Source organism: Centruroides vittatus, unplaced genomic scaffold (assembly GCF_030686945.1).
Source record: "Centruroides vittatus isolate TY-2023 unplaced genomic scaffold, ASM3068694v2 scaffold_752, whole genome shotgun sequence".
NCBI classification, from domain to species: domain Eukaryota; kingdom Metazoa; phylum Arthropoda; class Arachnida; order Scorpiones; family Buthidae; genus Centruroides; species Centruroides vittatus.
The window spans coordinates 3639506-3656115 of record NW_027122716.1 but is presented as its reverse complement, the minus strand read 5'-3'; the positions used below and the strand labels follow the sequence as shown (position 1 = coordinate 3656115).

Here is a 16610-nt window from a genome sequence, read left to right as displayed (position 1 = left end):
GGAGGAAAAAATTAGTTGAAGTTCAGTGCTGATAGGGGGTGCTGAATGATTCTTCAGTCAGTACTGTAGTAACTGACGATGGTTATATCATAATGTTAAATATACTAGAAGAGAAGATTGGACCAGAAATCCAGGTAGTGTAATTGACAATGCATCTGCATGGTAAGCGGGAGTTGTGGGTTCGAGTCCCACCCTGAGCTGATTCTTTCCTTCCATTTTAATCTAAAATTATTTAATTAAATTATAGTTATTAAATTTAATATGAGATGGCACATAACACCTCCCTCTAGGGTCAAATTTATTATTATTATTGCCAATTTATAGCCCAATGTTATATGGCAGTTGAACTAGTGTTATTGTATCAGGTTTAGTAAGTTGTTTAGTTGAAGTTTTCACTACCAGGGGAAAATGTATGAAAAATCAGAACTGTGCTTTGCTTAAAAACCAGCATGCCAAAAATGCTGCAACTGCACTTAGAGCCTATTGTGTCACATGAAAGGTTTAAAAACAGGATCAATAAATACGGTGAAAAACAAGATTAAAAAATTTGAAACAGCAGAACAGCAGGTTATCTTTGCATGTTATCAGGAAGAGGACTTTGTCCAATTGTGTTGGAAGCAGCATCTGTAAGTGTTTGAGACATAGCATAGGATTTGTCCCTTCCTGTTCAACAGCACATATGATTTTGAGGTCAATTTTAAAGTTTTACCCATATAAGATTCAACTTGTTCAAGAGTTAAAATCACAAATCCATCTGAACACCTTAATTTTGCATTGTGTTGTTTTTTTTAGCTCAAATGGAAGTAAATGAACAGTGGCCATTGCAGATTCTGTGGACAGACGGCACGTTTCCACTTAAAAGAAGTGGTCAATATCCAGAAATGCCATGTATGGTTCAGTGCAACTTCATACTGTTCAACAACAACCATTACATTCAGCATATCTAACAGTATGGTGTGGATTCATTGTCAATTTCATTCTTGGCTCCTTTATTTTTGAGGAAGTGATGTCTTGAGATGTCTTGTTAACAAGCAAACATAATATCTGCTCATTAAAAGAACATGATTGTTTGGACACAATCATCCTAATGTAGGATGGAGCAGTTTCTCCATTCTGCATTAGGATATGACATTAGGATATTCATATGACATATTTCATTCTAAGAGATTTATTTGCACTAACTTTACTGATGAACATGTCATCTCATGGGACTTCCCAGATGCATGGCCAGCCCAGTCACCAGACCTCAACCATTGTGATTTTTGGCTGTGGGGTTATTTGAAAGATTGTGTTTAGTTGGAGCCTGTGCACTCTGTCAGAGCTGAAGATCAGCATAGTGCATTATGTCTCCCAGATTCTTCCCGAAATGTTACATGCAGTAGTTGATAACGTGATTTGACAATTGCAATATGTGATAAACACAAAAGGAATTGTAAATATGTAACCTCCTGTTCACCTGTCTTATAATTGTCGTCCTTGCAGAACTAAACTTTCCCCTTGTTGGTGAAAATTTCATCTAATTTTTCCCCTAAATCTCTTCCTCGCAATCTGCATTGCATGTGTACCATGTTTCATTCAATTCAATTCAGTAGAGCTGGCTCCACATGTCTGTATAATATTGGAAAACATTTTTTGGTCCAGTAACAAAACAGAATTTTATATAAACCAATTATTATAAAGTAATTGACTGTTTCTAATTTTTCATTCTAGCTTATACCATTATAAGTAATTTTAAAAACAGTTCCATGACATATCTTTTTTAATAGCCAGTTTGGGAAAGTATAGTTATCTTAATGGATATTTTGCTGTAAAGCCAAAATATATAATCATTACAATATCCATAGCCTTTTCTTTCAAGGTAGCATTTACTTATTTCTTCCACATCCATTATGAGTAGGCCAAGGCCCACAACAGGAAAAAGCTGGGAGATGAGAAATGAGGGCCAACATATCTCAATAAAGTCTGAAATTTGCTTCGAGACCAATCTCTGGGGCAGCAGATTGGCTGGATGATTGACATGGTAAAAGCATCAGTTTACACTGGAAGAATTTCTTAAATTTATTTCCTGTTTATGCTTTTTGCAAAACTTATTTAATCTTAAAGAAATCAACAGTCAAATGGTATGCCGTTCTCTTAATACAATTGAACACATAGAAATGACTAGCAATCAACTTACTTATATAAAAATTCTTAATTATGATGATAAAAACAGTTCTTTGTTTACGTATAATGAATCGTAGAATGACTGTTAATTGAAAAACTATATTAAAAAATTTATTATGAATTACAAAAAGAGATTTTAATAATGACATGTACTGTACAATTAAAATAAATAAAAAATTTAAAGAGGTCATTTGTTAACAAAACTTAATTTCAAATTTGTTTATAATATTTCTTGTTGAGGACTTCCTCCACTAAAAGTTGCAGGGGACTGATTACTACTGTTGCCACTACTATAAATTTTATCTCTGTCCAGTTTGTCAAATTTCTCATGTTTATGTTTATGCTTGTGCTTATGTTTCTTAGTTTTCTTCTTCTTCTTTTTATCTCTGTGAGGTTTCAATAACTGTGCGAATTCTGGATTTTGATCTGTACTTCCATCATCATCTCCAGAAGGATTACCTTGAGTTTCGGGTGTATCTGGAGGTTTTTTAAACATGCTTGCATCAAAACCAGTAGGCTGATGAGCAGTAGACCCTAATATAAGAAAATCATTTATATTAATCAATATGATATTTTAAAACTTCAATAAAGTGAAAAAAATTGATATATTTCCAAGAAATAGGAATTTAAAATTATATTAATTTTTATCTTTAACATTATTCTTTTAAAGGAGGTTGCAAAATAAAAATGGAAAATCACCACCCACTTTTTAAAAAGTTGAAAAATAATTTTTAAAAGTTTGAAATTTTTTATGGATATTTCTATTAGCTATTAAAATATAAATTACAACAGACAATTTAAATAAATACAGTAGCCCCTTGATATATTGCACCTTTTTTCCTCTTCTAACTATAAAAGTGCTTCAGCCAATAATTTAAAAAAAGAAATCAGTTTCCATTGCCACTAGAAATTTGGCAAAGATATTACCTTAGGGCAGTGGTTCGCAATCTTTGTGAAGTCGGGGAACACTAAACTTTGACATTTTTTTCCACAGAACACTTACAATATATCAGATTTAAAGCAAGAGTGGCAAACCTTTTTGAAATCGAGCACGCTCGGCCTAGTAGATGACAACATTAGCATTTGCTGATTACATTCCCATGCAAAAATTATTTTGCAAAAGAAAAATCAATACAATGTAACAATTTTTAATTGTATATTTGATGTTTTTGCAGAACACTTGAAGTGGCTTCACGGAACACCTGTGTTCCGTGGACCACAGATTGAGAGCCATGGCCTTAGGTTGTGACTATGCAGACATGAATCTAGTAGAGAGAGATATAGTTCTCACAAAGGAAAACCATACACAAGTGAGAAGTGAGAAATCTTGCAGGTGTGAGTGAATTTCTGGCTCTTGCAAACATCTGACAAGGTTTGATATTTATCCTGTCTTGTCTCTTCTTGCTGAATACTGCACGTGTGCCTTGGCACAAGTAGAGATGGCTTCTCATATCATTCAACTGTATATATAAAAAGATTTTTGCTTTTTTTTTTAAACTATAGATATCTATAAAGTCATATAAATTCTGTTTATTATAAAATGTTAATAAAAGTTCTTTATCTTTTTGCTGTTTCCAGAGAGGAGGACACTTCATTTTCTTTTTATATGTTCATGTTTTTATGTGTCATGAAATAATCCTAATAACAAAAGTTGTTCTTTGCTAGTAGTAAGTTTCACAGTCAAACCATTTTGATTTTCACTTCCATACAATGCATTAATTCATGCTTCTTGGTGATGAGTATGATGTGAACATGTGACATCATTATCTCCACGTCAGTGTAGTTGCACTGTACTTAATGAGAGTGAGAAACATCATCACCTCCTTTCACCACACATTCTCGCTCTCTTGCATCTGCATAGTTGTATCATTACTTTATCATTAATCTTGCAACTACCAATTAAAAGTAGACAAATCAAATGGATAGATACATTAGGTATTAATTTATATTGTGCCACCTGATATATTGCTTATTTGGTTTGTCTCCTAATATGTCCACTATAACAAAGGGCTACTGTATTAATTTTTCTTCCATATTAAAATGAAATAGCAATTTTGTCGTTTTTTTCACCTTGAATTCCAGGTAAGGATTTAGATTGGGAATCATCTGAATATACATCAAACGATCGATAAGGTGTCGATGACGATGCAGCAGCTGATGTAGAATCTGGACTGCTGCTAACTCTTTCTGCCCCAGAAACTGTCATAACTGCTGAAGTACTAGTACATGTTTGTGGTAAGGATGAATCCTAAATAAACAGTATGAAAACAATTTTTATAATGATAGCTGTTCTCAACATTAAAGCATTTTAATTTAGTTTACAAAAATTTTTAAAATATAATTTAGAAAAAAAAAAGGAAAATTTTCTCTGAGAAACATTTATCTTTTTACTTCTTAATTATTTTCCTGATAGAAAAAAAAAATTGTTGTTTATACACAAGTCAGCAATACAAATGACTAAAAGCAAAAATACTTCCAAACAAATGTAACTAAATAATTTTTTTTTAGCATCACATGGTCCCTTGGACTATGGAACATTTCAGAAAAAAATGTGAAAGACTGGAGACTAATGTTGATCTGCAGAGTGTCTGCACTTCGAGCAAGATTCAGGAACAGAGAGAATTTCTGGGATAAGGTATTCCAAGTTTCTATTTTATTTAATAGTTTTATTAATCACTGATCTGATAGCAAAAGCTTGAAGTAGATTGAACTATATTTTGAGAACAGGAGCTCTTAACAAATTTCCAGTCCTAAATGTACTAAACTTAAGACTTTCTCCTCATTTCACACTAAAGATCCTAATTCATCACTAAGGTAAATACAAGTATACCTCACCTTACGTCGGTAATTCGTTCCAGGAGAGGCAACGTAAGTCGAATTTACTTGTCACTAGGCTAAACCACAAATTACCATTCCCAGTTCTGTATTTTATTTATAAATGCATTTTTAATAATATATGGGTTAATAAGAATCTATTTTAAGCTTAAAAACAAATAAATTTTAGTTTTTAATATAGTACAGAAAAAAAGTAATCTAAATATACGAATACATGTACTGTGCATGTTTACAGTACATCGTAGTTTCTCTAAGACATTATAAAATAAGATAATTTTTTAAGGTTAAATAACAAATAGTTATTAAAATTATTTTGCAATAGTAGAAAATAAATTAGTTTATGTTAAATTTACCAATATCAAGTGGCACTGAAACAACGCCAAATGGTAGATATTGGAACTACCATTCAATAATGAGCACTTAAAGACCGCTAAATAAGACGACAACACAGAAACACAGATGTTTTCATGTTTCGTTCTCTAGGATTTATGATGATTATATTAACATTTACTGTAAATGTTCATATTTTAATATAATTTTGTGCTTTTAATGCTTTCTAGCGATATTACGACTTCAATATTTGTGGCAGACAGATGTAAAGTCTAATAAAATAACTTAAACTTGATTTTTATTTTTCTATACACTTTTTTGACAAATGATGTATAATTGAGAACGAGGTATACCTGCATAAAAAAATCCTATGTGAAATTCTTCCATCTTTAAACTAGTTTATAATTATTCATTTGAAAATGAACATTTCAGTTTCAATCATCATTTCAGAGTTCACAATCCAGTCTTTGCTTACTATTCAATAAAAATGTAACTTTCTAAATGAGGGTGCCATGAGATAAAAGTTTGATAATCAATGATCTAAATCATGCAGAATTTGAATGTATACAAGTTGAAAAATTGATTTATAATGGAATTCTAAAATTACACTCCATTTTATCAAAAAAAAAAATTAGTTAATACATTTGAATTATTTAGCCTAAAGCAATTTTCAAAAAGTCTAAAAATTTTAAAATTATTATGCCAAATGAAATTAAAATCACAATATTTTTCTCCAAACATTTCTGCAATTTCAATAAAAATATTTATCTTTAATCTATTTTACTTACTTTGATTCAAAATATAATTGAGTAATTTTTTTGAATACAGTAGAGACTTGTTAATCGGAACCCCGGTAATCGGAACGATTTTCAGTCGGACTGTGTTGTGCTGAATCGAATGTTTTTGATACTAAATTTACTTCTAAAGTATAATTTTCATGTTTTTTATATTCTTCAATATATTTATTTTGTTTGTACAAAATGCAGAAATAATTTTTAACGATACGATAGCTTCAATTATTATTATAAAAATTTTCGTTAGGCTTAAAATCGACAAAAATTCGACACAAAGCGGAAAAAAATTTGAACATCGGACAGGTTAATATATTTTTTCGTACATAATCGGTTATCCGAACAAATCACTAATCTGAACAACCCCAGTCCCCAATTGATTCTGATTTTTGGTTTTCTACTGTATTGTAAATTCTTTTATTGTTTATATAATAATAATGTTTACAATCTAATTATAGAAGTAATTAAGATCAATTAATTTAATGTGGTATAATGAAAGATGTTTGACATAGAATGTTACATTTTTAAGATATAGCAGGTATAAAAATTTATTAAACAGATATTTAGATGAGACTACCATAAATTAAACTATGAATATCACTTGAATAAAGAAATGAACATTACCTTAACTTTATTTTTTTTAGCTTCTTCTTCATCTGCCATGGGTTCGATTTTAAAATCACATGGATCAATTATCCTTTCTTCTATTACTGGTACATTACCATCTTTCTTTTCATCCACATAAATGTAAGTTTCTGCTTTTGTATCCACAACATCCACAACTTCTTCAATTACTGGTAATTCTACTTCTGATGTTTCTACTATTTCTTCTACTTCCATTGGTTCAAGCTATAAATATAAAATTTTTTACTTATCTTGAGTGAAATAAATTTTAAAAAAGCAATTATTATTATGGTCCACAGTAATACTATCATTTGAATAAAAAAAATATATAATCATTTTAAGTGGCTTCATAGCATTTATATTTTAAATATGCTGTAGCTAATTAGAAATTTGTACAAAAAAATTATAAAATAAGAAATTAAGTTCTATATATCTAAAGCATGGGACTTTGTCTGAGACCTAACAAAGAGTCCAAAAATTCAAGTCATTTAAGAAAACATTTTGTTCTAAAAAAAAATGCATAAAATAGATCTGTCACGAAGGTATGAAATAAATAATATTGTTGACCCCATGAGGTCATGAGTTGTTGTAAACTAACATGCTAGAATGTTTAGAATGTCAATCGGAAAGATCGAGCTTTGACATCAATGCTCGTAGACATGACAAAATTTAGAAATAAATGAGAAAATGTAGCATTCCTTTAAAAGAAAAACTATTGTGTTGTAAATTATAAAAACAAAAAATTAATCTCAGAAAAGAAAATATCATTGTGTGAGATATGAGAGAAAGTTTCAAAGTTCAATCAACACTTGCAGACGAAGTCGAATGGAGGTGTCAAATTGATTAACGCAGAGTGGACTTTCCCCACACCCGATCTGGTTGTCTAATTTCACCTGGAAATTGATTGGTCCCTCTTCTAATTCAGAATTTTGGGAAAAATCCTTTAAAAACCCCAAGATTCAAGAACAAGGTGGTTGCTTCTCCCTCATTCAGAATTCTTTGTTGCTATACCTATGTTCTCCCGCACTACACAACTTCCAGCTAGTTTGTCTAGAACCACTGTTTGCCTACAAAACTTTATCTCTGACCAATCACTGTTGGATAAATGATGACAGTGAACTTTCCACTTTGAACTTTTTACATTTATTTTCATCAGAGGGAAAAAGTGCTCAACTAGAAACGTGTAAGCATTGTCTTCCAAATAAACAGTTTATGTAAAGGTGACTGTCTCAGTGTTGACAACCATACACTCACATTACGTTTGCACCACTTGTTCAGGTTGACCAGAAGGATTAACCTCCCCTTCTCCCTATTGGAAAAGCTCACATTTCAAATGATTGTTAGGGTTAATAAATACCACTGTGACTTACACTTATATGAAAATTATTTTCCTGCCTTATTAGTTTGTCACTACACTCATTGAAATAAAAAAAAAAAATTGTTTTATATAAATGTTCATGCTCCCACATGTTGATGTATCCATCTATCGGGCTTGAGCCATATTTTTGCACTTTAAAAGATGTTTTGTTATGTAATATACTAAATGCGTCAAATTATCACCAACAAATACTAGAATTAACGCATATGCTATATTACACCTCATTTTTCACATTTAACAATTGAACATTCATACAAAAATGGGGGTTTAAAAGGAAGCCCCCTTTCAGGGGATTTATGCAAAATAGTAGTTAAGTTGCTGAAACAGCACACAATGAAAAAATTTCTTTGCAACATTGTTTACATACAAGATATATTGACGATATTTTAATAATTTGGAAATCAAAACCCAACATAATAGTTTTCAAAAAATCTTTTAACAATAACTATTAATATGGTTTGAAACTAGTACTAGGCCAATCAGAAAAAAACAAAAGTGTACTGTCTAGACCTAGAAATAGAAATAGAGATCGTTGAGAATAAAATACTCACAAAAGTTTATCGAAAACCAAATGCATCTTCCTTTTTCATACCTGCTGCCTCTAATGATCCATAGAGTTTTAGAGCAGTGGCATTTAGAACACTCATTGAAAGAGCTTACACGCATTGTTCTAGAAAAGAGATTCAATCTCTTGCCATGTATTCTATTAAAAAGCTAGCAACAAAACATGGCTACAGTATTAAACTAATTACTGAATTGGCTAGAATTTTAAATAACTGATTTTTAAGGAACAAAAACCTGACTGCAAATATGTAACAGTTGAATTTGACTCTAGTTACACAAAGTTTATTCTAACATAGCAAAAGATATACAAATAGATATAGCTTTCAAAAGAAACCCAACAATATTCAGGTTATTAACTAATGGAAAAGATCAAATAAATGAAATGGTGTACACTCCAGGGGCTCTTTTATCTCTAGAAGATTCTAGATTCAGCAGATGTAGCGGAGTTATAGCCCAATTATTTGAGGCGATCATTTAGTGAATCTAGGAGGTTTAAGAAACAACCATTTTTAGATTGTACTGATTTTAAAACAAAATCAATAAATAATCTATAAAGTAGTAATTCTGTCATTCAAATTATGCTACAAAATAAATATTTTATCTGAAGAAAAAATTTCCAAATTCTATTCAAAAATTAGATCTTAGCTCAGAAATACATCATCTTCCTTAAATTTTAGTCATAAGAAAATTTCTTTCTAAGGATTATTTAAGTTGTTTTTATTTTTTATTTAAAACCTCTATTCATTTAATAAGTGATAGTTATTGATAACAAATAGGTTTTTCTATATGAAGAAAATTAGTTGGGAAAAAACAGTGTCATAACAAATCTTTAAGATTTCAAATAGATTGTTTCTTATGTTTTAAAATCTTGAATTTAAATAACAACTGAATGATATCATTATATATTTTTTTGCAATTAATTAGAAAAGTTAATAACACAATTATTACTATAACATTCTCATTATGATATGCAATAATATATCCATAACATGTTTACTAATTATTTCTTCATGAATTAAGATAAATTTTAAATAATTAACTTAAAATTACAGTGGAACTTTGCTTAACGAACAAAGCAAATTGTGAAAAAATGACTTGCTTAACGAGTGACCAGGAGAGGGAAAGTCCCGGATTGTGCACGTGCTCCATCAGTCTATGTTTAGCACTCGTTCTGCTAGCATCTTAGTGTCACTTGTGATCACACATTTTTCCAAACTTATGTCTGATCACATGTATAAACATTAACAATCATAGCCCATTATATAATAAACATGCAAAACAATATGCCAAAGTCTTGAATCACGTAAAGGCTGTAATTAAATAATTTGACTAGAAGTAGTCAGTCATGCTGCCATCTTGTATTAAATTTAATACAAGATGGCAGCATGACTGACTACTTCTAGTCAAATTATTTAATTTCTAATATTTAATTATAGATTTTACATAGCCCAAGAATTTGCATATCGTTTTGTGTGTTTATCAGACACCATCTGTAATTTTTTTTTGTTTTCTGCAAATTGAATTTGCATTCCAAGTTGGTTCATTCCGCACTAGAAGAAAAGATGATGATGATTCACGCTCCTTAACAATGTATATTGTATAATTTTCTTTGAATAAACATTATACATAAAATATTTGAGTATTTTTTCTGGCATGGAACGCATATTTTACGTTACTTGTTAAGTGAAACAATTTTTCCCATATAAATTAAGATTCTGGAACAAATTATGCTTGTCAAGTAAGGTTCCACTGTATTGGAAAAATCAAATTTTATTTGTTTATTCAAAATTTGAGACTATGCTTGACCCGACATTAATAAAATATACATACAGGTATGTCAATTTCTTCTGATGCTATAGCAGGATTTACTCTAGCTTTCTTTTCTTTCAAATTTAATACCATTGCAAGCTGTAAATAATTAAAATCATAATCAACAAATAATTATAAAAAATCAATTTGAAAATGTTTTCTTTGAATTACATACTTCTGGAATAGGAAGACAAGAAGGCCTATTACGACCGTATAAAATATAATACAAATCCACCGCTGCACATCTTATCCTTGAATCGTGTGACGAACCACTACTATTTTTGAATAAAAATTATTTAAAAATTTTTAAATTAAATTTTTATTGTAACATATGCAAAAAATATTAATTAACTATACTTCATTAATTTCCATAATCTTTCTACTAATTCTTCTGTATTTAAGTGACTATGATCTTTCTTTGTGAATGGTGGATTTTCAGTCAGCATCCTAAGTGTATGATATCTAAAATTAGAAATTTAAATAGTTATTTAGAAATATAAAAGTTTTCTAAAAAGAATTGATTGTATGTTATACAAATTATCATTTTAATTCAAGCTAAGAAAATTACTATCAATAAATGAAAAATGCAATAGTGTAAATTTAAATATTAATTTCTAATAATATATAGTAAAATCATGTTTTAATGGATTGTGGAACTCTAAATTACCGTCCCAATCCCCAAGATATAACACTGTTTCAATAATGGTTGCTTTTTACATTTTTCGATGGTTGCTTTTTACAATAAAAAGTGATACTGTAATAAATGTTTCACTTTGAGTAAGATAGATTTTCTTCTAGTGAGCAAAGATGGGTTCAACCTCCGATTGTAGATCAATTCAAACATCTGGTTTTAGCAGACTGTTTTATTGTACTCAGAAAATAGGGGTTAAAGTTTAAGGACACCCACCCCTTTAAATGGATGCAGTTCCATGTAAATATCTGCTAGTTTGTATATTGAGGAGTGCATGCAATGATGCAAGGTTTGGTTCCTTTTTTTAATCTTTTGGTTTCAAAAAAAAAGAAGTTGGCACCTTGGCTACTTTTTGGCTACATGTGTACAGTTTTGTAACTAAAACTCAAATTATAGTCTACACAATAGTGTCAGGACCAGTCAGAATAGTGCTTGATGAAAGAATGATTCCATAACCAAAAGCAAAATTGACAGTGATGTTCAGCCATTTAAGCCTTCTTTCAAGAATTCAATGGCCACAATAGACACCATATGCCACTATCTGCAGTTTGAATGTTACACAGATGAATATATAAAGATGTTTTTTTATTTGCAAATGTCAAATATTTTTTACTTTTTCAAACAGTCTTCAACAAAAAAAATATTACTGATTTCTTTTAGCTTTGATGTATTGACACTTTGATTTACTGATCCATACTTAAACAACAAATACTGCCGCCTCATTTTGTTTGATTTGAAGATCATTTAGAACATTAATTTGTTTTTGTAAATAAATTTTATTAATTAATATTTACTGAATAAAGTTAGCGATTTCAATCACCTAATACTTTTGAAGTTGTATAATTTACAGAGATAAAGCTTATTATAACCTTGACTCTGGAAATTGTTAATATGAAATTTTGATAAAGCAAACTAACAACTGTTCCCCTAGCAATTCCTACCATATAGACTAGCATGCTGGAAACCCTGAGGTTACTGGAGTGCCAGTTAAACTGCAACTAAAAAATAAAATTAATCATATCCAACAGAACTAGTTGTCAAATAAATGTTAAAGGAAACATTCTTCTGAGTACAATAAAATAATAACATTGTAATTTGACTGACTTAAAATCAGGACAAAATTTTTCATGTAAAGTGCATTAAAACAATTAGCAGCTTATTAACATTAGTTGTTAGTGTGGGCTACACTGAGTCTACCTTGCCTAATCTTAAAAATAACATCTTTCTCTCAAATTGCACACAAAGCAGATGTTAATCAGTGTAAGTTGAGATAATTTACAGCAAGTTTCTGAAATTTGATATGCTTATTTTTGCGTTCTTGGATTGAATTACAATAAAATGAACATAAAAAAAGCAATTTCGGCATTCCACGAGTATTTTACATCATTAATTTCTGCATTTTGATTATACGTTTAGAAAGAAGACATAGTTCTTAATGTAGTGCTGTAATGTAGTTCACAGTTTTAGAATAAAACTTATTTGTTTAAGGGAGGCATAACCTCACTTAAAGTGGCATGCAGTCACATACTGGTTTTTACCATATTGAAATATCTGGTCTCCCCAGATTGTCTGGCAGGTTGGTCTATCTGCAAAAATACAGTATTAATGCAAGTTGATTGTATTACTGTCTTTTTATGCTCTCAGAAAACTACTGTGTATTCTGAATTTTAAAATAAGAGGTGTTATATTGCTTCAAAAAGATCTTTATGAAAATCTCATTATTTTTATAGCAACATTCGAGTAATTATTATTTCATATAAAATTTATTACAAAATTCTGGTTATTACCTAACTTCAGGCACTGGATCATTTTCAATAATATCCATTAAAAAATTTAAATCTTCAGATTTTCCATCAGCTATAAAATCAGTTAACATTTATATTACACATTATTTTTTTAAAATATGTACATATTTTTAAAAGAATATTTAAATAATAATAACCATACTACAGATATACTTCACAGGCAGTATCAGAAAATGACACACCCAAAATATACTACAACAGAGCCATAATCACAGATAAAACAATTCATCACAATAGACCTGACATCACTCTCATTGACAAATGCAGTAACATCACTTACATAATAGACATCACTGTTCTAAACACTCATAACAAAAATTGCTCACACTGAAAAAAATCAATGAGTACACTCCACTGAAGAAATAAGACAGTTGTGGAGGATGGATAAGGTATTCATTGTACCTGTTGTCCTCTCTTCTATTGGTGTTATACCATATACACTACACAAAACATTGACCTTAATAAAAACATATACCTGGCACTACAGAAAGCTGCAATATTGAACACACGTCACATTGTCAGGAAGTTTCTAAATACCACTAACACTTGTTACAATTGTTTGGTAATTATGTTTTGACTTTAGTCCAGCATAGCACTTGACACTAGTATCAGCTGAGAATGACATTTTTTAAATTAAATATTCTTTTAAATTTTAAACTTTAAAACAGGAATATAGCTTTAAAATATTTTTCTTATATATGCACAGATGCTTAAAATGTTACTTGTATTACTTTAATAACACACACAACATTCTGAGCATCTATTTATGCATTTAAAGAAAATATCTCTGAACAGCCATCATTTTAACATTGAGATTCAAAATATTTTATATAGTGAGTAAATTTTATCTAGAGAATAATTCATATCTGTACAAATTAATTTAAAAGTTAGATGATTTTTGATATTTGCAATGTGAAAAATTATAATCATTAATTCTTCAACTTTATTAATATTAAAAAAAATACTTTACATTGTCTAATATCTCATCTATGTGATTTTCTTTTTTATTCTACTAAAGGAAAAAAGAATTGATAAGTCTTCCATATTAACATTAATTATACTCCCACAACTGCGCTAAATGAACAGGCTAAATTTGGATATAATGATTATAAATTAGAAATGAATTTGGCATTAGAGTGTGGTGTTAGGTGTCATCTTGTATTAAAATTAACCCTTTCCCTGCCGTCTGCCACGCCCCCTTATTTTGTAAAACGGCCAAGGTCAAAATAGGTAAATCGGGCAATATTATTTTAAAAATTCACCAAAAATTAAATTATTATTTGATTCATATGAAAAAAATCACATATATTTATCAATATAGTTAGTTTTAAATACGACATTTTTCAATAAAGTTTGTTTGAAAAATTTATGAGAAAAAAAAATAATATATGATAATTGACATTCAAACTTGAAAATTTGTTACTTTTTGTCAAAATTAACATTGTCTGGTTACTTTATTCTTATTGTCACTGAGCCAGAATGACGTAGAATATTGTTCTGTACAGTTTGATATTACATTTATGCACGTACGTTTATTCGTTGTGAAATTATCGCACATTATATCAAACATTTGTTTGAAATCTGAACTTTATTCTGCTTTCATCTAACATAATTAACTAATATACTTTATTCATTTCATATCAAACAAGACTATATATTTTTGTAATAAACATACGATTACCAATAGCAATAGATGTAACATTTGCTAATATTTTAGATTTAAAAAAAAATTAAAAATTAAAAAAAATATATAAAATATCAGAACTGAAGGTCATAACTTAAATATTTACGATATATTAACATATTATAGCTGAATAAACTTATTATAGCAATATTATTGCATGAATATGCTAAAAATAAAATAAAAAATTATCAGAAAATGAAAAATTAAGAAAAAATAACCGATAATTAAAATTTTTTAAGTCGACAAAACACTACCTGGACAAAAATATGTAGAATGAACGATAAACAAGACGATGCCGTCAAGTGCTGACATCTGTTGTCGATAAATTTTATAAAAATCGATTGTTAACAGGGTAACGATCAATCGGTACCCTGGCCGTTTTGCTAAACGAATAGGGTAACGATAGATCGGTACCCTGGCCGGGAAAGGGTTAATAATTATAATATTTAATTAATTAATTTAGATTGGGCTGATTCTTTTCTTCCAGTTTAAAGTGAGAGTGAGACTCAAACCTGCAACTCTGGCTTACCATACGGACGCATTGCCAGTTACACTACTGGACCTTTGGTCCGATCTCCTCTTCCAGTGTATATAAAATTAAGATATAACCTTCAATGGTTATTACAGTGCCAACTGGTGACACAATCACTCCCTCGGCCAGAAACATCCATTCAAGGCACTCGGTCGGCCATCGCAACCTCGGCAAGGTATAGATATACAAATATACACACCAATCGAAAACCCATTACTAAGCAAATATACTCCCACAACTGCCATAAATGAACGGGCTAAAGTTTAGCCCATTCATTTACGGCAGTTGTGGGAGTATATTTGCTTAGTAATGGGTTTTCAATTGTATATCTATATCTTCTCGGGGTTGCAATGGCCGACCGAGTGCCTTGAGTGGATGTTTCTGGCCGAGAGTGACTGTCCTCAGTCGGCACCGTAATAACCGTTGATGGTTATATCTTAACATTAATTATTGACAACTGAGGAAGATCAGTGAAACTGATGAAAAGCATTTTTATTTTTTATTAAATCAGTTTGGATTTATAAAGGATTAAGTTTTTTTTGTTAATTATTGACGTATTGTTTTTTTCCCTTTAATGAAATTAAACGTTTTTTATAACTTAAACCAGTTAAATAAGAAATGTTTAATTATTGACTTCCATAATTCTAAAATATTTTGATATGGCTTTTAGAAATTGTTTGCATTGTTATATTTGTGATGAAGCAATTCTTCCACAGCAAATGAAGATGAAAATGCTGGAAATGATGACAAATTGCTGTTCAAAGATGTGTGAGATTTTTAGGCCACCTCTTGTTGTAACAAATTTATTTTTTTGTCATTTATACTTATGCTCATTAATCTTATTTTTACACCAGCAAATAACTTTAATGAATATACAAATATTTTTTACCTATTAACAGGTCTGCATCTGTATAAATATAAAAACATTGATCTAAGTTTGAATTTTGTAACATTTGTGTTAGAACTCTCATATACTCTAAGAACAGAATGTATAAATACATTGATCTGATGCAGACCTATTAAAAGGTAGAAAATGTTTATATATTCACTAAAATTATTTGCTAGTGTAAAGATAAGGTTATTTTTTATGACACCCATCAAATCCAGCTTTTGTGAATAGTTTTTATAAGTACAGTAGAGCATCGATTATCCGACCTCCGATTAACCGACTTATTGGTTAACCGACCACGTTCTAGTCGGCAAATTCAAATGTCTGCTAGTGATGTGGCGCTACAATATTTGGTTATGTCTTGGCTACTTTAATATTATTTTTGTTAAATTTTTGCATGTTTTAGCTGGCAGCACTGGCTCGACCATGAAAGGGAGGCTAGTATTTAAACCAGGCCTAATACACTATACTAATAATGTATTTTTTCATACTTTTCGGTTATCCGACCAACCCCA

At 30.0% G+C, this 16610-nt stretch overlaps 1 protein-coding gene across 2 annotated transcripts in view; it reads right to left on the bottom strand.

Annotated features, from left to right (window-relative positions):
- Positions 1–2248: 2248 nt before the first annotated feature.
- The window catches only part of Taf2 (TATA-box binding protein associated factor 2), a 101923-nt gene continuing 87561 nt past the window's right edge, over positions 2249–16610 (bottom strand). For both annotated transcript variants that reach the window (XM_067287946.1, XM_067287947.1), the window contains 7 exons: positions 12973–13042; positions 10852–10956; positions 10670–10769; positions 10516–10593; positions 6744–6968; positions 4234–4411; positions 2249–2697 (listed from right to left, as the gene is read on the bottom strand). In XM_067287946.1, the coding sequence (XP_067144047.1) occupies positions 2384–2697; positions 4234–4411; positions 6744–6968; positions 10516–10593; positions 10670–10769; positions 10852–10956; positions 12973–13042 (1070 nt within the window). In that variant the 3' untranslated portion in view covers positions 2249–2383. The remainder of the gene's footprint in view (positions 2698–4233; positions 4412–6743; positions 6969–10515; positions 10594–10669; positions 10770–10851; positions 10957–12972; positions 13043–16610) is intronic.